General features: G+C 35.7%; 2 protein-coding genes across 8 annotated transcripts in view; one reads left to right on the forward strand and one right to left on the reverse strand.

Annotated features, from left to right (window-relative positions):
- LOC136052309 (zinc finger CCCH-type antiviral protein 1-like) overlaps window positions 1–25,086 on the forward strand; it is a 117,820-nt gene that overhangs the window by 77,783 nt on the left and 14,951 nt on the right. The gene's annotated exons all lie outside the window — the stretch shown is intronic.
- The window catches only part of PPARA (peroxisome proliferator activated receptor alpha), a 35,096-nt gene continuing 14,100 nt past the window's right edge, over window positions 4,091–25,086 (reverse strand). For 5 of the 7 annotated variants that reach the window (XM_065742338.1, XM_065742340.1, XM_065742339.1 and 2 more), the window contains 6 exons: window positions 16,817–17,061; window positions 13,962–14,122; window positions 12,397–12,535; window positions 9,804–10,006; window positions 6,707–7,154; window positions 4,091–5,218 (listed from right to left, as the gene is read on the reverse strand). In XM_065742338.1, coding sequence (XP_065598410.1) covers window positions 4,971–5,218; window positions 6,707–7,154; window positions 9,804–10,006; window positions 12,397–12,535; window positions 13,962–14,122; window positions 16,817–17,024 — 1,407 coding nt within the window. In that variant the 5' untranslated portion in view covers window positions 17,025–17,061 and the 3' untranslated portion in view covers window positions 4,091–4,970. Of the gene's footprint in view, window positions 5,219–6,706; window positions 7,155–9,803; window positions 10,007–12,392; window positions 12,536–13,961; window positions 14,123–16,816; window positions 17,062–22,019; window positions 22,170–25,086 lie in introns of those variants that run through there. The other 2 variants (XM_065742341.1, XM_065742342.1) reach the window with 2 other exon arrangements.

The raw sequence follows: 25,086 nt of genomic DNA on the forward strand, positions 1-25,086 counted from the left end.
AACAATGCATTCAAACAACATATTTACAGTGTAAAGTGACATATCTGACGGTACCTTTTAAAGTTAGTTGTTTCTTTTTTCCATTGCTGCCTAAGAAATTCAGAAAAAAAGCAGCTGTAAGTTACATTTCAACCTAACCTAGACTTGCTTTAAGGAAGTTCTATGTTCTACGAGAAAGCACAATTTTAAATTTGGCTACAGTGGTCAATGCCAAACACTGACAAGTTGCAGAATAAAGCCCACACAGGAATAAATAGACGCTTGTCTTTGAGTTAAGGCCCACCACCCTTACTCATAAGAGTAAATCTTTCCACACTGTACAAAAGGCTTCACGAGATTAAGTATGAAACAAGTATTTAAATTAAATAATTTACGTTTTTTCTTAAAGCACCTCTGTAATATAATTTAGTGAAAGTTTATACCTTGCAATTATATTCTGATATTTTACAAATCAAAATGTGAAGAAACAGCGTTACATTAAATTAAAAAATTCCATAGTACATATGATCAGTACTCTCAGATCAAACCCACGTATAATTTAAATCTCTACTAGAGGACAGCAGAGCTAATTAACTCGATTAAAAAAAAATATATGTAACTTATTATCAAGAAAGCACTTGAAATATAAACAAGTACCAGATACCATACTATACCTTACATTTCAACACTTACTAAGGGATTAGAGTTTTCAGTGAAGGTCCGTTATTTATAAGAACTTATGCTTAAGTAATAACCCAACAGCTGCAAATGCATTTGTTAAAGGCAGTTGCAGATTTTCAACTAAGTAATGCGGTTGCTTTTAAGGAGAGACAGAGCTGAAATTGTTCCTCTTTAGACACAGTAGAAGCAGCTACAGCGCAATCTCCAATTTCTTTGTCCGACACGATGCGCAAGTTGTCCAGGCTTTCCGTAAGAGATAAGGAGGACATTTCAGTTTACTAGTGTGTGACCCAGCTCCCATGATGAATAAATCTCCAAAGCTTTAGCAGTTTGAATAAACAAACAAATGTTTAGATGCTTATTATAAGCTCTTTGATTTGCAAACTTGTGCTAGCTCTCTCATGAGAACGGACTTAGTGCAACTGCTGGTATTTCCTAAATCTGTGCAGACCAGAAATAAAGCTAAAATATGCTCTTTGGCAACACTTCAGCTTTCTAGCTGCTGGCTAGAGCCAATGCACAAAGGCACGTGGAAATGACAGAAGAACACTTCTTTAAATGCTAAGAAAGATTCAATTTCTGTAAGTGGAGAACATTCCTATCTACTGACAGACGATTTGTATATAAAATAGAAGTGGATTTCTGAAAATTATAAAGTACAATGCAATGTTTTTGTTTTTAAAGACAGCTGTGCGCTATTAAACTGAAAACAGTATACCTTTAACCAATATGTTACAGAGTTTGAAACAAGTACTCCGAATTATTTGAAACAAATTCTTTTTTTTTTCTATTTTCCCTGCTATTGAAGTACCTATGGCTTACCAATAATAAAGAACACAGAAACAAAAAAACTCTCCAAAATAATAGGTCATAGGTTTGTTGAAATCCTAAATTGTACCGTTGTTCCTTAGGATCCCTATCTACCCACTTCCTTTGGTTGTAAGCTCGTTATGGGTACCTGGTCCCTAACTGGGGTTCTTCAATGCTATGACATTAACATAAGCTAGTGCAGATAAGAATCAGATCAAAACTACATATATATCAAGCTAGTGAGCCTTTAATACACCTTTATCCTGAAATCTGATAACTTTATTTCCCTTCATAGACTGAATATTGTAAAACATTAAATGATCTCAACAATGTGGAGATGCTGAAGGATCCTCAATAACATACCTCAAACTTGTCAGACTCCAAACTTCTTGAAAATGAATGTGAATTGAGTAATTTGGACATCTAATTAGCAAATACCTATTTTAGTCACCCACACAAGTCCCTGATGTAACTTTTTAGAAGGATAAGGTTTAAATTAAGAACTTTCTTTTGCACAGTTATGCAAGTGAAGTGTCCGCTCTGTTTCATTATTCACAAATCACACAGAATCACAGAATTGTAGTGGTTGCAACAGGCCTCTGGAGATCACTGCGTCTAACCCCTCTGCTAAAGCAGGCTCCCTGCAGCAGGCTGCACAGAAAAGCATCCAGGTGAATCTTCAATATCTCCTTCTACAAAAGGAGTCTGTGCGTACATGCGCAGTGCAAACCTGTAGACAGCAGAATTTATCCAGAATTCTCGGCTACATTAACATCACATTAACATCTTGTTCATATTTCCGTAGCTCAAAGGTAAGTTCTTTCCATACATTTAAAAATCTCCAACCTAAAGTAGAAATCAAATGCTGGTGTCCAAAGGAATTACTCAAAGAATGCTTGCATTTTCATTTGTTATTAAAAAAAACCACCTGAAATAGAAAAAAGTGCAACTAGCACACTCTCCTAATGCCTATAATGGGATCCTGTTACAAAGAAGCTTCTAATACAGATACAATGCTGTTTTAAGTTCTTTATAATTTTGCCACATGTGAATATATTATTAAAGTTTTCGGTTTCACTAAAGTGCATTAACCACTTCTGGAACCATTAACGGTGAAAATACATTCTCTCCAAAGTGATGTTGGTTTTTTGTTTTGTTCTGTTTCCTGAGAAACTTCAGTACATGCAAATGATGGAACAGAGCTTTCAAATGTGCATTCTGCAGATGGCTGCACATTGTGGGAAAATGCAGCTTACACTTATTGAGAAGATAAACTTAAGCCAGTTGGCTGCTCAGAGCCTTCAGCATTAGAATTTCCACTGCAATCAGTTGCACAGTGCTGAGCAACACATACTTCCTATAGATGGATGCAGTGAGTACAGATCCCTAGAATGCCTCTCTTAGATTTTGACAACTTCCTTGAGTAAGCAATATTGCCTATCAGATATCTCAGTGCTGACTATCTTATGCCCACAGTTTCATAGAGAGACAAGGTTGACTTGAAGAATCAAGCAGCATCGCTAATAAAATCTTGTTATTTCTGAGGGCACACTATGTACTGTTGCAAGACAGAGAAGAGAACCCACTTCTCATCCACTGTTTCCTGGTAGGACCAACAATCTTCTCTTCCTGAAGTGTTTTAAGGAGCTGTAACACAGTGCGTATTGACCCCAGCTGTGGGGAGAGGAAGGTGACTGACAGGGAAGGCAAAGGAGGGAGTTTAATGCATATGTATCTAATTCTTCTATCTTGCCATAAATAGCCACCAAATTTGAGGCTGGTGCTTTAGTGTTCCATGCTAAAACTTCTGCTAATGGCCATCATCTGGATAAATACCAAATTGCTGTTAAACCTGTAATTTATTCAGGGCCTAGCCATGCCAGTGGGCCTGTGGAAAACAAATGTAACTAAACAAGCATCAATGCATGATGTTCTCACTTCATCCATCTTAAAGTTCATTCAGAGAATATTTTCAGATTATAATGTTTCCAAGCAAGCTACTATAAAAAAAGGAGAATGTGTCATCCTGTGGCACTGAAAGCCTAACTGCTGTGAAAATGTTAAGGCTGGCTCCTGAAACCTCAGTACAGATAGTAAAATATGGAAAGGACAAACTGATTAAAAAATGACAAGAACCAGCACAGTGCCTTGCATGCAACTAGCACTTGCTTTCACATTTTGTGCATTAACCTCAATAAAGAACTCTGCAAAATGCCATAGGCAAGCAGTTTCCCTGTAGCTTATTTTGCATCAAGAGTAAGTAAGTACTACTGTAAAACCCTCATGTACATGATGAGCTTACTCTCAGTTGTGCTCTTTCATAACATTACGCAATGGACAAGCTTCATTTTCTTGCTGATATTGTCACTTTATCCACTATGGTTTTAATGACAAAGACAAAATTTGGTAAAATATTCCAGCTATTACTTCTATAGGCAATGTCTATGAAAGATTAGAAGTATATCTGAGTAGATATTTGGAAAAAAAAAGTGTACTCAGAAGTAAACAAGTTCCATTAACTCCATACTGCCAAAACACAGACAAGAAGGAAGGCACCTTTCCTATGAAATCTTTTCTTCAGAGTAAGCTATCACTGTACTAGAATACTGTATAGTTGAAATTCTTCTTTTCTGGACCAGGATCAGATTTTTCTGTCTGCCCAGAACTCTGGCTAATGCAAAGTTGTATTTTTAGATCAAAACTGCATCTTGAGCTATTGCAAGTTCTCCAAGCCACATGTAGTTTGACACATTTTTCCTCAGGGAGATTGTTCTATTTCTTTTTCAAACAAGGGTTCCCTGACTTAGCACTTTTAAGAAACACCTGAATGGGTAATATCTGCTGTATTTTAGATAATGCTTAGGATTTTATTTCATTTCTTGAAAGTATTCTTTTTAACACACTTATCCTGAAGTATACCAATGCCATGCTATATGGAATACTGTGCTCCATGGATTTCAAGCAACGGCACAAGAAAGGTCTTTCAAACTTTTCACATGTGTATGAACAGTAACATCCAATCACTCCATAAGCTTAGACTGATTGCTCTAAGAAGTTATTAGCCATTTCCCAGTAATTACCATGAGCCAAGAATGCGTAATCTTTATGACGGTGCATGTAGCTGGAGAGAATCTGCACAGTTTGTTATTGTAACTCTAAAATGACTAAGCCAAGAGGAAATACATTTTTTTTTCATTTCCGTTACTTAACATTCTGATTTATTATACAAATACACATTCTTTACCAATCTTCAGATTTCCAAATAAAAGAACTGCTTTAAGGCGCTTCATGAGTATTAGGATCAGCATTTATCTGCAGAACTCATTCAGAAGAAGACAGAAGAACTCAAACCAAAAGAACTGTAGCACTCCAGTTACGTAGCTTTTGAATTTTTCACGCTCCGAACTGAGTGAACAGCTGACAGCTGTGCAAGTGACTTTGCTCCCATCTATTAATATTGCTGTTGTCTTTAAATATTGTGGAAAAAATACTAAAAATCCTTAATACATGTCCCTGTAGATTTCCTGCAGTAAAGGGTGTAAATGTGCATCAGATTCAGTCTTCTTGATTATCTGAACAAGTTGAGCATGCTCTGTGACAAGTTGTCGGAGGTCAGCCATTTTTTGGAGAAGTTTCGGGAAGAGGAAGATATCATCGGGATGGTTGGTTTGCAAGTGCAGTTTCAGTACATGCACAATGCTCTCCTGCATTTTTTCAATGTGTCCTACATTTACAAGACCGGGACGATCTATTCTCAAAACAGAAGAATACATGTCAAAATTTTAGAAATATTCTTTATTGTAGGCTACTTTATAGATTCTATATTGTAGATTAGTATAAGTTGACATTATACACTTGAGGGCAATGAGAATAATCTCATCAAGAGGTTCTGGAACAGGGTTAAAGTATATCTTTAATTAAAAAAAAAAAAAAAAAGTAGTCTTAGCCCTCAGGTGAAAGTGTTTTCAATGCCCACAGCTATTTGAGGAAAGAGTTCATAGTACCAAATACAACCTGTGCTACTATAGGAGAAAAAAAACCCAAAAGTACATAAATTCCCCCCCTCACACTCACAAAAGAAGCATTCAGCCTAGGAATCCAGTTCTATATTCTGCATGTCATGATAACAGAATTCAAACAGTAAGGACAAAGGTTCAAAAACACATGGTTATTTCTAGAGAATTCTTCAAGTTTGGGAGCTACAATCAAGATATAAAATATCTGGCTTTCACCCTTGGCTTCCATATATATTGCCATAGGTTAGCATAAGTTATGGATAGGATGTAGAGAAGTACTGTATTCAGGATGTTTCACACTTTCCAGCATAGGATCCCACTTGAAGCTACTTACAATCCTATACTTTAACTCTTTGGACCAAACTTCTCTGTAAGAAGTATGGGGTCATGAGCTAAGTTTGTTTCTTGCAAACTTAAGCTATTTCCAAGGAGAAGAAAAGAGAAAAATACCATTTTTCCTGCAAAGATCTTTCTTTACTTTTGAAAAATCAAAATATCAATTCAGTGGGCAAAAGTAATTTAAGATTTGATGGGAACTTATTGAAGCATTTGAAAGTCTACAGACTTTGTCTTCGTGTAATCGTTGAGGATGCTGCCACAGGCAGTGAAATGTCTTATGAGTTTGGCAGCATGTAAAAAAAAGCAAGAAACCATGCCATTGGAACTGTCTTGATCTTCTGATTTCCCTTTTTCAAAATGCTTATGAATAGTTTTGAATTTAACCTTATATATGAAAGTCCTTTCTGGAGGAAAGAATGGATAACATTTGTGCTCTTTCACTCACAAACAATGAGCATTAAAAAAAAAAAAAAAGCCACATTCCCAGGTGCTATGGAATTATTTTTAAAATGCCATAAACTAATTTTTGGAATTAGCTAAGTTGGGTTTTGAAAATAAGTTGTGATATTAAAATCAGAAGATAGGATGTACATCATCAGCACTGCGTGTTTGTGTAGAACGCATTACATGATCCAATCAGCAAGACAAAGGTGAGCAAAGCTATAATCTGCGTCTGTCTCCAGTTTCATTACAAACTGCTTTTCTTTCTATTTGGTAAATGGAAATACTGGTTCCTCAAACGTAAAGAAGTAATAATCCCCCAAACCTCAAACAAAAACACACCAACACCCTTTACATTCCACTTTTAAAGATATAGAGTAATCAGACTCCTCTCTAATTTTAAAATGTACTGCCTTGAAGACCAAATACATAGCGCTTACCTCCACAGCAAATGATGGCAGCGACAAAAAGTGATATATCACTATCATCCAATTCCAGTGCATTGAATTTCATTGCAAAATCAAATTTTGGCTCCATTATATCACAGAATGGCTTTCTCAGACTTTTCAGGAACTCTCGGGTTATAAAACCATTTCCATAGGCTACCAGCATCCCGTCTTTGTTCATTACAGATGCTAACATGGCAAAGATGGCTTCATAAACTCCGTATTTCAACAGTGTCACTTGATCATTCAAGTCAAGATTGGAGAAGCCAGGGATAGACTTGGCAAATTCAGTAAGTTCTGTGACAGTCTCTACAGATGTACACTGGCAGCAGTGGAAGATTCGAACTTCAGCTTCCTTATTCTGGATTCCATTGGCAACCAATTTTGCCACCAGCGTCTTCTCTGCCATGCACAAGGTATCCATATCATGTATAACAAATGGCTACAGAGAAAACAGTACTAATTCATCAATAAAAAAAAAATTCATCATTGTTTTACTAAAGAGTTGAATTTGGATGAACCTTTTAATTTTCACACTAATTAGTTTTTAACTACCAATAAACCTTGAGTTCTTTCATATTTCTGCATACAGAGAAGCCATGTATTACAGAACTATGAACTGCAACCCTTACAAGCAAGTTTGCTCTTCAAACAACAAGGCAAAACGCAAAATGTAAATAGGTATGACATATCTTCAATCAACTTTTATGTAGAATCACAGAATCCTTAGAATTGGAATGGACCTCCAGAGGCCATCTAATCCAACTCCCTTGCAGTGAACAGGGACAACACAGCTAGATGAGACTGCTCACCACATCCAGCCTCACCTTGAATGTCTCCAGGAATGAGGCATCAACCACATCACTAGGCAACCTGTCCCGGTGCCTCACCACCCTCACTGTAAAAGACTTTTTCCTTATATCTAACTTAAATCTACCTTCCCTGAGCTTGAAGCTATTCCCTCTTTTTCTATCGCAACAGACTCTGCTAACAAGTCTGTGCCCTTCTCTCCTGTAGCTTCCCTTTAGATACTGAAAGTCTATTACATAGTAGTTGTAGAGAAGAAGTACTGTGTTTAGTATGCACATATCCATCTCAGACTAAAACCCAAAAAGTTCCCAAAAGACTTGTATTACCTTCTCCAGAAATCCAGGTCCTTCCTCCATTCCTATCAATTCTTGAATTCCTATCACTTCCTAAACTAACTATACTTGGTGCACATTCTGATGCTTTCCTGATGTATCCTAAGGTGAATACAGGAAGTCTTTTAAATATAGGACAGCATATTTTCACAAGAATGTGATCTATTTATTACTCTCATGTTCATTTTCAGATTTTCATAGACTACGTCAACTGTTCTTCCATAGAAATAGTGCTCAACTTGCCAGGTACGGTACGTCTAAATCATCTCCAAAACCAGAATCCCATTAGAATGTCAGGCAACGCTGAATTTCTGTCCTGATCACAGGTCTTTTCCATAAATAAAAACCTCTTCATTATAAAAAAATATATGCATTACAATCTGATGAGGTATTGCCAAGGTCTTAGGAGCTAAATATAAAAATGACAGCTCGTCATAAAAAATGTTAGTTTATTCTGCAATGAGTTACAGTAATGCCAAGAATTAGGATCCCCTGAAATCAAATGTTAATGCACAGTTCAGAAGTAGGTAGATTATTAATTACCAACAACAAACTTCTCTCTTTTTTTTTTTTCTTCTTTCTACCTCTCCTATTTCTACCTCTCTTGTTTCTACCATACTAGTTCTGATTCCTCACAGTTTTTTACTAGTGAATTCACTGATACATATGCAAGGGACAAGCTTCTGGTAAATCAGACAACTAATCTGACTGCAATTATATCAACTTCACTGCTCGAATATAAACACAAAAATTAAGAGGTATTGATCTAGGATCCCTACACCTAAAATCCATATTACAATTTATGATTCTAACATGATTACAAGCTCAAAAATTAGATGGAGATATCTACCTGGTAAGGTATTAAAGCACAGTATTTGCTTCAGGCTTATGTCAGCTTGTACTCTTCAAAACACTTACTCTCATGCTTAGTTTTTAAGCATCTCATCAATCCAGTGAGAAAGACAGGCCTTATTCATATGTTTCCTTCTTATAATGTGCTTGTGTGCTTGGCTAGACTAGACTATAATACACCAAATTCCATAATGTAGAAGACAACTTGCTTACAGTTTTCATAACAACCCATTTTTATCTTTTACTGAAATGAAGATTCTTACTTGACCACTGTTTTTATTTTCTATATTATATATAGAAGATAACTCTTCATTGTCTAACGTTGATTTCCTTGTGATATTCAAACACTTCTAGGAAAATTCTGCTATTGTCAAAACAGTGGGGCTCTCAGTAAAATCTCAGATGTTGTGCAACTGCTAAGTATTTCACAATACATATTAATTAGTAATTAACAAAATAAGTAAAAATTCATATAGAACATTCACTATTTTTTTCAAGATCTTGGATAAATTATCCTGAAAGAAAATTAAACTTTTCTCACATCCTTGCTTACTCCTTTCAAAGTAACCATACAGTTATGACCAGGAAGGTTGCATGAGGAAGTGTGCAGAATTGTTAACAAAGACTTGAGTTCTTTCCTTTCCTACCATTAACACTGTTGGGATTACAACAACAGTAATTCAGAACTCCTGTATGTCCTAAAAGATAACATTATTTAACCTGGTATCTGTGGCAAAAAAGCATGAGAAATTCCCTCCCTCACCCCCAATCCCTTTTCGTAATAGGATATTAAATTTGAACCATTTTCCCTACCAATATCAAGAGGTATTCACATTCAGATATCCATTTTGTTTTTTGATTAAGAACTCATTTTTTCCCTTACATATACTACCATAATTTGGAGTTTCCTAAAGCTTTCTATTATTCTCATAGTGCCTAAAAGTATTGATATTTACTATAGGAATTCCTTATTGTATATTTCATTATGTATTAGCATGTTACTCATTTTCTAAAACATCTGCTTAAGAGTTTAACAAATTATTATATCACCTTAAGTCCTTCTAGTTTTACTTTAAAGCTATGTAAAAATTACTTACTGGATTGTTGTTAGCTTTCCCTGCAAGGATGACTCTGGCTTTAACCTTGTTCATGTTGAAGTTTTTCAGGTAAGCATCGTGAATTCTTTTGGCAAGTGATTTAAGATCTGCCATTTCTGAATCTTCTATATGATTTTCACCCGTTAGAATTTCTGCTTTCAACTTGGCCTTCTCAGACCTTGGCATTCGTCCAAAACGTATTGCTGATAGGAAGACACAATTGTAAAAAAAATAAAAGTTATTAAAAAAACCTGTGCTTTTTCCCATTGCTGAATAAAGCAGCAAGATTTTCCATTCGGAAAAACCAAGGTAGGAGTAGCATACTTACTATGATAAATTCATGAGTGAAACAGTCCTTTCCAGCACAGATGATGACTGAGACATGACTGATGAAACTCATCAAGTCAGTATACTAAACTGAGGGTAATCAGACATTTCAGAACACAAACTGGTATTTGCAAGGATGTAGAAAGCACACCTTTTTCCTTCTGTACTACCTAAATAGTTGTTCTCTCCTTATCGTGTCATGTAACTCCTAAAGTGAGACTCAGAATCTACCAAGGGAAATCTAAAAAAAAGTCAGTGAGGAAAGTCAGGACAGGAGTCTGGCAGAGAGCACGTGCTGGCTGGGGAGCTGCCTGGGGAATTACTCTGCTGATTCTGGACCTGCTAGGGCTTCAGCTATTTATGCACTGGATGTTTGTTCAGTTCAACATATCTGTACTGTCTAGTGAGAACAGAACAGATCAGAGACCCAGATTTATGCTCAAAGGTCACTCAACAAAACTTCCTCCCAGACCCAGGTTAGCCCACCACAACTGGAGAGGATGAAAGTAGAGTTTGAGTATCCAATCTAGTTGCTAGGACATTCTTTAGAGAGGCAGGAGATGTGAGTTTGAAACCTCAGTGGTCAAGGAAGTCTCCCATTTCTTGGGCGACTGTCCTTGACACATAACAGTAGAATAAAAAGCATATTCTACGTACGTCTTCAGTTTCAGCTAAAACCTAAAAGAACTCCATTCAGGAAGGGGCCCTGCCCTCTGATAGTGTGCAAAGTTTTGAAATTGCTAGTACAGCTGGTTACTCTTGCCTCATTTCAGCAACTAACCAGTGGGAGGACAGAATCTCTCTGCTTTGACTGAACAATTCCAATCCTATGCAGAATTAGCCCTTAAACATGCCAAGGAATTTTCTCATTATATAAGGAGGGGTTTTAAGTAATGATCTGCAGTGTAGTTTTGGACTTCAGTGGAAGGTCTGCTCTGAATCTGGCCATGAGTCTATTATAAAAGTGGAAGAATCTCTCTCCTAAAGTGAAACTTTAGGTTTGTTTCATAAGAAGTACGGCCTGCAAGTCAGAATCTTCTCCTTCCTTTTTGGTCTCCCGTATGTTTGCCCCAGTAAAACTGCTGCTTTCTTTCAGCTGGAGCACAGGTACCCTCAGGGAAATCACTTCAACTGAAGACTAACCTAACCCCTGCTAGCCAGCACAGCTCTCTACTCAGCTCCTGCCCCTGAGATGTTACTTTGTTAGCTGGCGTGCTCTTCCCAAGTCACACTGAGAGTATATACCTGCTCCCAGTGCATTTTAGTATCATCCTCACAAAGTATTCAGAAGTCCTCAGAACCAGAAGGTTAACATTCCCTATGTCACTTCCTACGGCTCTAGACTACACTGCCATAGGAAGCTTCCCTGCCATCTCGATGGCATTGTTTCCTCAGAAAGTTTGCCTTCCAACTCACAGCTTTTCATCTAGCCCAGCAACCTACTCTCAAATCACACCTGCTCCCAAATTCAGCCTTGACACAATCGGATTTATGTAGGGAAAGCAAACTGCTGACATTTGGACACCTAAAATATGCTTTCTCATGGCTTGGCTTCTCCCTCCTTTATCTTCTCCCCTTTACCAAAGTTGCTTAGCAAGCTACATACTGTATATAAAACTACCTTGTGGGGCTGAAATTGGCCTGTAGACCACAGGCTTACCAGCCCTATATTAAGTCATTAACACAAATAATAACTATTTTTGAACTGTATATCTAAATGCTTTAAATTTTTACCATTCCATTTAGCAAGCAACCTACCAGATACCTGCTCCATGGTCAGCACACAAAGTCAGCAACCTCCCCGCCCTTCCTAAACCATCTGTCCAAGAGCTGTTGCATGGTAACCTACAAAATAATGAACCCTAGCCTTCTACAGATTTCTGTCCTATGTCTTTCTCTCTCATAATGAAATAGCTCTCCTTCCGCTCCTCTGCAAATCCCCTGACCAGAATTCTTCCAGTATTGAAACTTGTTTCAATGTCACCAATAGCGTCCAAGTTCTGGGTGAAACCAACTATATTTACCATCACATGGACAAACAGACAATCCACACAACTGTGTAAAGTTCATAAAAGCACATCTGCCAGGTGTTTATCAGCTACTTTAACTAGTCATGAGGGAAACTGGTCCCCCCCGCCACAATCTATACTGAAAAAAATATGAAGTTCAACTCATATAAAAACGTATTAAAGTTTTCCAAGTGCTTGCTTCCAGAAGCAGATCCTGGGTAGAAACAAGCAAATTTATTAAGGACACTCTTACCTACCATTATGTGACATTCCAACTGAAAGGCACTTTTGAAAACGACAGTATTGGCACTTATTACGATTTTTTTTCTGAATTTTGCAATTGCGATCACATTTGTCATAGACGAGTTTTAATCGGATTGTTCTCCTAAAAAAACCCTGTAAGAAGTTTGAAAAAAAATGTAATGTTAAAGAGCTGTTGACTACTGAACTTTAATCATGCATGCAATTTTTTATTGTTTATTGATATCACTAGCTAAACAGTGTGAAAAGCATAACCTGTCCAAAGGTTTGAATTCCCTACTCTCTGCAATATAGTGGTGTCTGTGAAGGAAAACAGGAAAGGATGGATAGCTCTCAGCCCTCTTCCTTGTGAGAGAACTGAGAGCTTTAAGTAACAAAGTAAATTTGCTATTAATGACTATGTAAAAGTCTCACTTACTTTTGAATCTATTTTCTCAGTGCCTGACAGGAACAATCTTCATTGTCACATGTGTAAGTCACACAAATACATAGAATCAACACGTTTCTATTCAGCAAATGTGAGGGGTATTACAATGCAGCACAGTGTGTAGAGAAAGCCAAGAACACAAAATAGGCGTTACAGAAAAGCCCATAACTCATCAGATCTTACCACGATATCTTGATATTACAATATAACACCAGACTCATACTAAGAAGTAATTAAAGGGTTAGCAAAGCTTTTTAAAGTCATTGCAACATTCTGCTTCACGTGACATAGTAACAGATATCATTTAGGCTGTGGAGCTTTCTGACCACAGCTGATTTGAATTTGCTCTTCATGTTCTCAATGTCTAGTAGAGTTTCGAGTATTATTCCATAAGATTCATACTTATTTATATAATTATAATTATCACCTTATATAATATAATATAATTATCACCTATCATATAATTATCACCTTCTGACATGGAGCATGAGAGAAAATTGTTCACATAAAATTATTTCTCTCACATTATAATTTAGAAAAAATAAATGCAAAACTAAAACATCAGAGAAAAAAAGAAAAGAATCTTCTAACACTTGGGCCATAGAAATACCAAAATCATACATTAATGATAATATTAATTTGCCTCAGATATGTGCACTGGCCCCAAAACTACAAGAGGTACAATACTAAGTGATTCAAGCTGAACAGGATGGAGATGAAATATTCAGGATTTACTAGTGTTATAGTGGAAATGTAACAAACTTGCATGCTTCTCACAGCTGTACTCTCAACACAAATAAAACACTCGTGGAGCAAGTAGGCTTTGTTTTTTAGTCATAGTTTAGTGTTTTAAGTTGTTCTAGTTGTTTAACTAATTAGTTCCACAAAAGCAGCATTAAAATTTTTCATTGTGAATTGCCTCTGCTTGATGAAGGTCTGGTATTGAGTTAAGTTATCCAGTTATAGTATCTGAACAAATTTATTCCCCAAAAAGATCACAGACATATTTATTAAATAATTTTAATGGCTAAAATTATACTAATTAAACATTTATGAAAGAAATGCTTATCTTCATACAACCCTGTAAATAAAGTGACATGATTTAGGCTCTTAAAAAGAAAATTATGACTGTACCTTACAACCTTCACAAGCATGTACTCCGTAATGGTAGCCTGAGGCTTTATCCCCACAAATTCTACATTCAATGTTTAATGCTCCACTGGGTGATTCATCTATGCTACCTGGAGCTGTGGCAAAATTAATGGATGAAGGACTGGATGCTGGTGAAAGGGTGTCTAAAAGAAAAAGGAACACTTCATAATTACTATGCTAAACCCACAACAACAACAACAACAAAAGAGCTTATTTTAAAGAATAATTGTGAGTCAGTAGTGAATAATCAATCATAGTCATTAAGTGAATTTGGTAATAAGTGTTTAAAAAATAATTCCTATTTATTTTACCAGCAAAAACACAAGCAAAATACAGAGCATACCTTGCTAATTTCAATGAGACTTACAGTATCAACTGACAAAAAGACTTACTAAAGTAACTCTAACAGCAAGAACTAGAAGGGAGATAATGATTCTTCAGGATTCACTAAATACATTCCACACAAAATAAGAGAAAACCAAGCTTTTTCAGATTTTCCTGCATCCCGTTTTTAATTCTGAATTTTTCAATTTTTGGTCAGTTTGATGTGAATGTGAAATGGTTTAATTCCTAAACTTAAAATCAGTTGCTAAAAAAGGACTCCAATAATATTTCACTATAATCAAGGAGATTAACTGTAAAAATGTGCATGTAAATGTCTTCACAATAATGTAAATGTTTAACCAAGAAACAACATTCAACATGTATCTACTACTCAAAACAAACAGAACAAAATATGAAATGAGGGAAAAAAAATCAAATCCACTCAACAAAACAGACCTCCTCTTGTGTCTTCAAGTTTGGATTACAATAAACATTCAACCTGTCACTCACTCCTTCCAGAAAGGTTATTAAGAGCTCATCTTGCTTTTACATCTCTATCTCTTGTGCCACAGTGTTCAGAATGAGATCTGTTACTATAGTTTGACAAGGGACATATTCCTAGCTCAAGCTGAATTAGTTACGCATTTGAAGATACACACACAAATCCCACTGACTTCATAAGAGTTACTTGTAGTTTTAAATGATGATCTTAATTGAGACCTAAAAAGCAGTTATAAACATTCATTTTCTAAAGAAAATATTTTCTGAAAGTGAAAACACACTCCTTCACATGACTGAAAACAGATATTAAAAGGAAGGTATGTATCTATTTCTAAGATATCCAAGCAATAAAAGCCTTGATCAAATATTTTACCTTTTGAATATAATGGGAAAATAATTTCTGGAATGTTGTAAAATGAAATAAACTCTCAATTTTATTAGTAGATGAACATGTTACAGAATCAATACCTTCCAGCTTTAATTATTTCAATTAATATTTCCACTTCATTTGAGGAAAATATTTTCTGAGGCCAGAATTTTTTTAATCTTCCATCTTGCAACTTGTACCACGAGACTTCAGCAAATTAAAGGGTGTGTTATTTTAACAGAAAGATTAAGAAACACTTATGAATGTAGGTCAGCAAGAATGACATTGGAAAAAACATTGGCACAGAACTCAGAATGCCTTGCCAGCATTGCCAAGCCCACAGGCAGAGTCCTAAACAACAGCCTAAAACACAGGATTTTTTTAACATATAATTTTCATTTCTTTTTACTTGTGTCATGGAATTTGGGCCTTAAAGTTCACGTTTTCCATTTCCTCTAACAGCAAAACCAGGGTTTTTTGCCATGAATTCTGTATATAAGGTGACACTAGAAACTGATCCAAATTATCACAGGACTTACACTCACACACAAGTAATTGGAAAAACAAAAACAAAAACCCTCATGTCTCAGAAGAGCTATATGAATATTATAAATTATAAAGCCAGTACATAGAAAATTTTCCTGTATAAGGCATATTTCTAATTGTGAAAGTCTGCAACTGAAAGGGATATAAACCATACTTTAAACATACGTTACTTTGGGCAACAGTGCCAAGAAGCAGCTCTCCTTTCACCTTCCAAAATTCACACTATGCATTTCAACCACTTGTAGCACAGATACACACCTCAGCTTTGTTAGTGCAATTTTTGTAAAATGAAATATTCAAGATCTAGTGACCTCAGACTGAAAATCGATTTACAGTTAAAAAAAACCAAGCACGCATATAAACAAAATTAAAACAAAAGAGAGAGTAAAACAATGAGAAAGTTATTCATGAACTGAATGTTAAAATGCCCCTACCACTAAAAGGTTTGCAAAACCATAGTTTCAGAAGGAATGCTTTATTGACATAATTGGAGTGTCCCATTACATTTCAATGACTTCCTGTTTGATCTCTCAAACCAAGTCTCACACAAAAATATTCTGACTAACAACTATGTAACATATTAGCGCTCTCAGACTAGTTACTCCTACTAGAAAATAAACCATTTGCTGACCAATGCTGCTCTGGAGAAGGGAGAAGAAGCAGCACATTAAAAACACTAGTAGATTAAAATACAATGGAATTCTACGAATGCTTTTAGGAGTTAGATTCTAAACGTATATTTCACAAAACATCTCAATTACATGTGGTCTGAAGAAACTAAAGGAAGGGGGATTATTTTTTAGAGCGATATTGTGACTTCCTGTATGACTAATATACATAACTTCTTTGCTAGTAAGAGTAATTTTTGAGAATTTTATTTAAAAAGAAGGCATTGATACTAATGATAACTTCAAACAAGCAACTTCAAGTTACAATCTAGTAAAGTAATTCTAGCCTTAAGTATATTATGGCTAAGCTGTAATCAGCTTACATGTTTTTAGTGTCATTTAGTCATAAACAATAATTATTACATTAAAATGGCATTCATTCCTATCACTTTGTATTTATAAAAGAAAGTTTTTTTTGTAACCTCTCTTACCTGTTATAACTGAGCCATCAGATCCTGGACCATTTCCCAGTGACTGGAAGTCTGTTAAACTCAAAGCTCCAGAGCTATCATCACCTAAAGACTGAGAAATGTCTTGAATGTTCTCCATATCTTGTAGAAACTCTCCTGATAAAGGACTACCTATATCATCCTCCTCCAGGGGAGTGAGTGGATAGAGCTGGTTTTCAGTGTCCACCATTTTGGTCAAGTAGAGTGGTCACTTCAACTTCTTTATGCTGGTGGAGGGGGAAATAAGAAAAAAAAAAATATATCAGCACTTACAAATTTAGAATTATATATTTTTATATTTGATTCAGCTACACATAATGCACTGCATAAATGAGTTCAGATCTGATAATGATAATGAAATATTATACAATATTCTGGTTCTCCAGAAGACTTACACAATGTGAATCTCTGACAGGATAGGAAGAAAATATCCACAAAATATTTCAATATAAGAAAAAAGATATTACAAGAGAAATTTGTAGGCACTGCTTTCTCTCCTTTGCTGCTAAAGCTTACATACAAATTGTGTTGTTATAGTAGGTATTATGCACTTCTCATCAAACTTCACAGAAAAATAGTAAGTATCAATATGTATACATTAGAGTATTTTTTTCTCACTTCATCTAATAGGTTTAGATATGTTGATTAGGTCCTCTGTTCTCATCTCTTAAATTTGTCCACAACACTGCAGAGAACAAAATACTGCCATGTACAATGCATCTATACAGACGCTGGCAAATACTTTTTTACCTTTTTAAGTCAATGAACTTACATCTTCAGCAAGAGTATTCCAGCATATGCAATCCAATATACTTATAGTTCCTAGAGTTAGTCTTATTTCCCACAATGAAATAAGTTTTCAAAGTTGCCTTCCAAATTCTCCAACAGTGTCATTGACTTTGAGTAACAGCAAAGAGTCCTAAGAAAATTAAGTACGTATTTCACAAATTTGCATTATTCTTCTGTTGCCTTTTCAGGTGACAAATTAATACAATGCACTGCACAATTAATAAATGCTGCTCCTGCTGCCAAGATACACTTCTGCTAAAAGAAACTAATTTTCACACTGAGCATCTAACTTGTCTACACATACAGACATGTACTGATGCATTCAATGAATTCATGCTGTCTTTCAGAGAAGCTTTTTCTGTTCCCATAGTTACCATTCAGTGCTGACTTTTGCTAAGAACCATGATTTTGCTGCCATTTATCATGGAAAATGATGACACCAAAAACTGGCTACATGGAGATTTGCAAATACCTCTCTTTCAATTAAAGTGCTAGCTCATTATAAAAGTAAGCAAGCAAGCAAACAACCAAAAATAAATCATAAACCCAACCTTCCTTGATGTGATTGAAAATTTCAGATAGAATTAGTTTGGTTTCAGTGGCACTAAACTCTTTATATTAAGCAATCAATCCATGTATCTGATAATCTGTAAATGAAATATTCATCCTATATGCGTAAGGTTTTTATTCAGGACATAACCCCATGATTTTTGGCTATATACTTGACCAAAAGATTACAGTTATGGCTGATATAAAGAGATGACTGTTGCTATGCATACTAATGAAAAAAGACAGCCATCACCTGTATTTGGTTTTACTAAAAATTTCTGAAGATTTTAGATTAGCAAGATTCCTACAATCAAGCCTTTCCTCCCCAGACCAATGGCAAAAGTCTACCTGCAATTGTATTTGCATAACTTCACAAGGTACTATTGCACAGGTGGTAAAACTGGGACCCAAATGATCTACTCTGTGGAAGAATAAGTTATGCTTGCTACAACCTGTAATGGACACGCAATTTTTAATAGATTTATTTTTCAAGTGCACTTAGCAGTGTGCACTCCTATTTTCTGCTATTTCATGGAAAACCAGTGGTGCATATGTAACACTCCTATGGTGCTTTCCAATGTATTCATTATGTGATATTAAGGCGAAAAAAACCCAACAAATCTGTATCACATAGTAAGGCTTTCTATTTCACAATTCACATCCTTCTTAGCATGACTGGCCAATCATATTTAATGTATTTAAAATATACACAGTAGACTTCTCAAAACTTTCCTCTGATTTTCAGGGTGCCCACATTTTTAAAAGTGATATCCAATGTCTGTAGTAGTACAGCCTATATACCATTACACATTACTCACTACTCATTTTAGCCAAGTGAGTGTTAGCCCCTCAGGGTCGAGAGGAGATTGTAATTGCAGTGTAATCATAAACTCTGTCGATTTGAGAAAAGTAACATGTTCTGTATTTATTATAGTTCTAAGCATAATTTCACTGGTTTTTGAAAAAAAGGCAACATTCAGATCTGTAAATTATATTCAGGTTTCCCAAATAAATAATTTCCTTGAAACAGAATAACTTAAACTAGAAAAGGAAACATAATTTGACTATAAAGAGTATTTTCTTGGACAGAATTGTCTCTTAAATATCTATTTTTGGCAAAATCCATCAGGTTGCAGGACAAAGTGAAGAGTAAAATTGAAATAAGAATAGAATGCCCCTTTTAAATCAATGTGTTGTAGTTACATCAATTTAAACATTCAAACAATGAGGGAAGCAGTACCAAATAAAAACGTACACAGTATCTTATAGTACAGTAGCAAGTAGGAATGCCTAGAAGATGAGAACTGGAATTTATCCATGATTTTCGATGCCAGTTACATACAACTTGGACAAGTCACATTGCTGCTCTTTTCCATAACTTGGATGTATTTAAAAATGACAGGTAAATTAAGTTATCCAATTTGATATATTAATTATTCATTACAACACTGTACCAGACTGCCAGCAATGTAATAGATTATTTATCAACAAGGTAGGGATTTTCGTGTGTATTTCAACCTCAAGAGAATCCAAGCAACAATGGTTGTGATGCCCAGCTATTTAACATAACAGGACATTAGAATGGAAAATAATGAGAATAACTCGCACCACATAGAGTACAGAACTGTAATTGTTATCTACTACATACAGAACAGAACTTCCATAATTTGAAACTATTTGGTAAAATCAATTCCAAATGTCGCTTTTGAAGCTCAACAGATGTCCTCTTTCCAAGAACCTCCCTAATTTCTCTTGTAAATTCTACTGGCTTGTAACCAGACAAATACCTACATTTGATACTTAAAAGGTTGAGGGAAGAAATACCATTTAATTTAAATTTAAATTGTAACACACATGATGACCATAATTAATGCTGAAAAATAGTAAAAAGTCATAGGAATGATGGCAAAAAAAACCTTTCCTCTTAAAAAGATATTAAAAAATTATCCTAACACTTTAGGAATGCATGGTCATGCATGAAAAGAAAATACCACAGAGTAAGTTATCTGAGAAAGATTTTATTCCTAAACCATCTGCATGGATTCAGAACAAAGTTTCCAAACTCATGAAGACTTAAGCTGCAAAATAAATTTGGAGATGCAGAGGCTGTTACAAAGCACTAATTTCACAAAGAGAGAAAAAGAAGTGACTGCAAACCTTCTATTAATCATCATTTGTTATTCTCTGCCAACTTCCAATTGTAAAAATATTTGTACAACTCTCTGGTGAGGCAGCATGAACTAGCTCTGGAAAACCTACAGCTGCAGTTTGCTATTAGGTACCTAGCAAAGACCAAAACAGGTGCCTCCAGCATTATTTTACACACCTTATTCTTTCCACGTGCAATTGGAAGATATTATACTCCAGTTGAGAAATGAGAAGTCACTTTTATGTATTTTATTTGCAAAAATAAAGGTCAATTTCTATCCCTTTGCTTTTCGTTATGAGGGAAGGGAGTAAAGAAATCTTGATGTACATAATTTTTATAATGGGAGAATAACAGCAACTGTTCCCCAGCAATTCAAAGAGGAGTACCTGATTTGTCTCCAACAGCAGCCATAAACGAAAAGGGAAGAGAAGTCTGCCAAAGAATTTGATCAGCACTGTTCCATTGGTGTGCTCAGTCTAGCACAGACACCTTTGCAGACATTGCACATATACTTTGCCTCAGCATTGCTGGGGAAGTTTCAGGAAGCAGTGGGCTCTGCATAGCTCAGCATTACTTGCAGCTCCCCACTGAATCACAATCATCTCTGCAAGTGCTGCCTATTAGCCTACCACAAGTATTTTTAAAAAGATTGAGTGAATATTGAAGTTCAACTTTGAATAAAATGGACATTATTTGATGAGAAAGTAAATGCTTGATAACTGAACTCTGAACATGGAAACAGCTCTTTCAGCAATACAATGTTTTGTCCAAATTGCATCATATTTATCCACTTTTACAGTAAATATTTAAAATTCACCAGCATGTTTAGCTGAATTTGTATAACAAACTAACAGCTAGTGAAGTATAAATAAAGTACTTTTGTTTTTAACTATTAAATGACATATCCTTTTGTACTCTCAAATATTACTTGTAAATTACCACTGCTTAATCATTACTGCTTATATCAATGGTTAACTAGCTACTTTAGCAAGCACAGCTGTTACATAACCACTGCTGAAAGCTGCCAAAACACACTAAATCTTTCCACTACCAAAAAAAACCCTATACATTTTTAAATCCTTTTTTCAGAAACATATATACAAAACCTTAATCCTAATCATCTAGCATGCATGCAATAGTTCCCTTGCCTTTTGGATTATCTGTATCTTGTGCATGTTCACACATGCACATACTTTCATTGGCAGGTTTCACTTAACATGCAGGGATACTGTTCACCTGAAAATAAAGTCTCTAAAATAAAGAAAGTAATGAGTATGAAGAGTATATAAACGACACTCTCAATGAGCATTTTGCTCTGCGACTAAAACTGCATTCTACAAGAGCAGATGTTGCTAGCTGCAGAGTCTACACGCATCTGTATGAACCAGTGTTTCCTCCCATTCTTAAGACTTCAGAAAATCCTGTGCCACAAAGACATTGGCAGAGTGTTTTCTCAGTTCCTTGTACAATATTTTAGTCTCCATTCCCACACCCACATACAAACACACACACAAAGTGAACTGAAAACAAGATGATATGACACAAAAATGAGAACGCAATTTCATGCAGTTATGGTTTTAAAGATAAATAGGTTTTACTAGCACTCTCTCACAGCCTAGTATCTCTGAAGTGTGTCTGTTTTTTGAAGAAGACCCCCTTTCCCACCACCACATTGCAAATACCCAATGAATAACTTACCTAAAAAATTGAGGCAGCTTTTAAAGAAATCAGTCAGATTATCAGAGAAAAACAACTACTCGTGCAGCAATCCATTTTTTTGCTTCATTTTTAGAAAGGGATGGTGGGAGACTAAAGCCCTTGCCATGGCACATTTAATACCTGCACACTAGGGGCAGTCCCTGTAAGGAGACAGATCTTTGAGTTGCAAAGGTCTCTGAGAAACAGTAACAAAGTCTGGATTTACTGCATAAACAAATTGATCGAGTAAAGGGCTTGCTGGCAAATATCAAGGTTAAAGTTGAAACAATCATTACCTTTAGGTCACTTTAAGAATGTGGTAGCTGAACATGAAACACTTTGAATTAGGGGGTGTAGCAGATAGCTACTTTTAGAAAACTTAGGTTAACAGGAAGAGCCTGAACAAATAAATATACTGCAGGATACTTCCAATATTCTCCTTAAAAACTTAAAAGTCATCAACTGGAAATAAAGTTGGGCACCTAAAATACAAAGTCCAATCTCCTATCGGTGAAGAAACACATGCTTTCTCCTTTATCCGACAGTTTTATTACTTTGTGACCTTTCACACCAGGAATATTCTGTATTTTCCAAAGCATTAAGACCCTAAGTCAAAGAGAGTTTACAATGAATGACATGAACATTTTTGCTGTCCTACATCTTCATCAAGGTTGCCAGCTGGATGCATGCACATACACACAAACTAAAAAACTTTGGCTTTTTTTCCACCTTTACACAGCTGTACCCTGAGATACCACAAACAACGTGTAAGTATCCTTGCCTTTAAAATAAATTAAAATTCACATACCCTAACTTTCAAAATTAACACAAAAATTGAAAAGTTGAGCTCTTCAAAATTACAAAACTAAGTTTATGCAAACACAACTTTTTTAGGCATTATGATCGAACATGAATAGCCACTGAACAGTGTTCCTTCCCAGATTGCTCCCCTTATAACCGGGCAGTACTTTAGGCAGAAGTGGAATCACACAGCTTGTAGGACAATCCAGTCTGTATTAGTTTGCAGCAGGAAAAAAAGCTGTAAATTTTTTGACTGATCAAATGGAAATAATCTTCTTTGCCTACGAAAACTGGGAGAAAACAAAATTGTCTTTCCCAGAACCAGAAGTACTTGCAGAAATGAAGGAACATTAAAGTAACTTGAAGGAAGGATATAGGCCACAGAGTCTACTGGCTTACAGAAAGTGTGGAGTATGATGAAATGGTGAGTTTTAACTTTCTCTCCCTGAAGACACTTCTCTAATTGTATTAGGAGATGAAGAGATAACACACTTCTAATCTTACATAGAATGTATTGTTAGAACTCTGACACGCTGCAAGATGGGAATATTTGTTTGTCTTCATATTACTGTGCCAAACAGAACTCACTGAGCCAGGAGGCAATACTTCTTGGGGCCCAGGTTTTTCCGTCCTGCTGGATTTTAAAAGACATTGTCCAGGAAGAGAGAAAAAAAGCAAGATTTTCATAATGAAAATCAACAGTGCTTTTCCAAACAAGTCATTAGCCAGCACCTTAACGAAGCACTTGTAAAGACAGGATTAAAACATGAATTAACATGCTGTGCAAGTAAATCAACAGTAAGATGATGCACATGAGCTGTGCTGACTTATGACAGATCAGGTGTGAACAGTATCACATGTGCAACAGACTGTACATCACACTAAACAAGCATTTTTCAACTAGATCTACTGTGTCAGATTGCCAGGGGAATATACATTTCTCCCATGCAACATGGAAGAAATTTGCAGTACTAGTTATTAGTCCATCACAATTGGAAGAAATTTACTGATAAGGCCAACATGGTTTATTTAGGCAGTGTGATAGGATTTTAAAATCAAGTGCCATCAGCAGAACAGATGTTTTCCAGCTATTTGGAAAGGTACAACGATTTTCTAGAAACTCTTGGACCATGCAATATATATTCTATTTGCTGAGCAAGTTCCCAGTAGTTTTTTAAAAAATGCTCAGTTCTTAAGGTGTAAATATTTTGTTATTCATGTATTTTACAAGGAAAAAAAATGCATAGTGTACAAAGAGACAGTTCAAAATTTAGCATCAACAGCAACATCATAACCTACAAAGACCGAATAGCCTCATGTGCACAATGGAAATCATTGCTCTGCTACAAAAATTCAAACAGACCATACCTAGATACAGACAGAAAAAGACAGAAAAAAAATGAATAATCAGCAATGGGAAAAAAAAAAAAAAACCAAACAACAACAACAACAACAAAACAATGGACACAGACTGAGAAAATACAGATACCAATGACATAGTTATTAATGGTCAATACGCAACTACTCTGCATTTACTGAGCCAGTCACAACCCCTGCTGGCACCTCCCTGCAGCCTTTTCCCAAGACTTAGTCGCAGAAGGTAGAAACTACTTCATGGGTCCTAACTCTCTATTGAAGAAAGATAAATGTCTCTGAACAAGGCCACTCATCCTCTTTTAAATGCAACATTTCTGCTTTAAAACCATTCAGATGCTTTCTATACCTTCATGTTTACATAGTGATAATTTCCTCTGATATTTTAAATTATGTAACACAGTCATGACACATGTATAATTAGTCAAAAAAATAGTTTTGTCAAGATTGCTTTTCAACTAACAGTGGAACAGCAGCAACACTGCACAAGAGGTAAGTAAACTATTTATTCCAAATTGAATACCCTCTAACTTTCACACAACAGAAACAATTACTAATGGAGAAGAAAAGTTACAACAGCAGAAATCAGTTTTCAGTAGCCAGACATAAGAGGGGCATTCACCTCACTTAATGGCGAGCATCTCACTTACACATCTGAACTGAACAAAACTCAATGGATTTTCTGGAGTGTGACTGATCGGCCTTTGAGGCCATGATCACACATTTCCAGGACTCTTCAACTAGATCATTTCCCTATTCCAGTTTACTGCAAAGCCTTACAAATATTAGTGCCAGCTCAACACAGGGAGCAGAAATAAGCACTTGAAGAGAGGGAAACATGCTGCACAGTCAGCAAACATAGGTGTATGTGCAGACCAAATCCTCTCTGAAG

The sequence above is a fragment of the Cyrtonyx montezumae genome, unplaced genomic scaffold (assembly GCF_038088225.1).
Source record: "Cyrtonyx montezumae isolate F1298 unplaced genomic scaffold, pur_monq_1.0 scaffold_3, whole genome shotgun sequence".
Taxonomy (NCBI): Eukaryota; Metazoa; Chordata; class Aves; order Galliformes; family Odontophoridae; genus Cyrtonyx; species Cyrtonyx montezumae.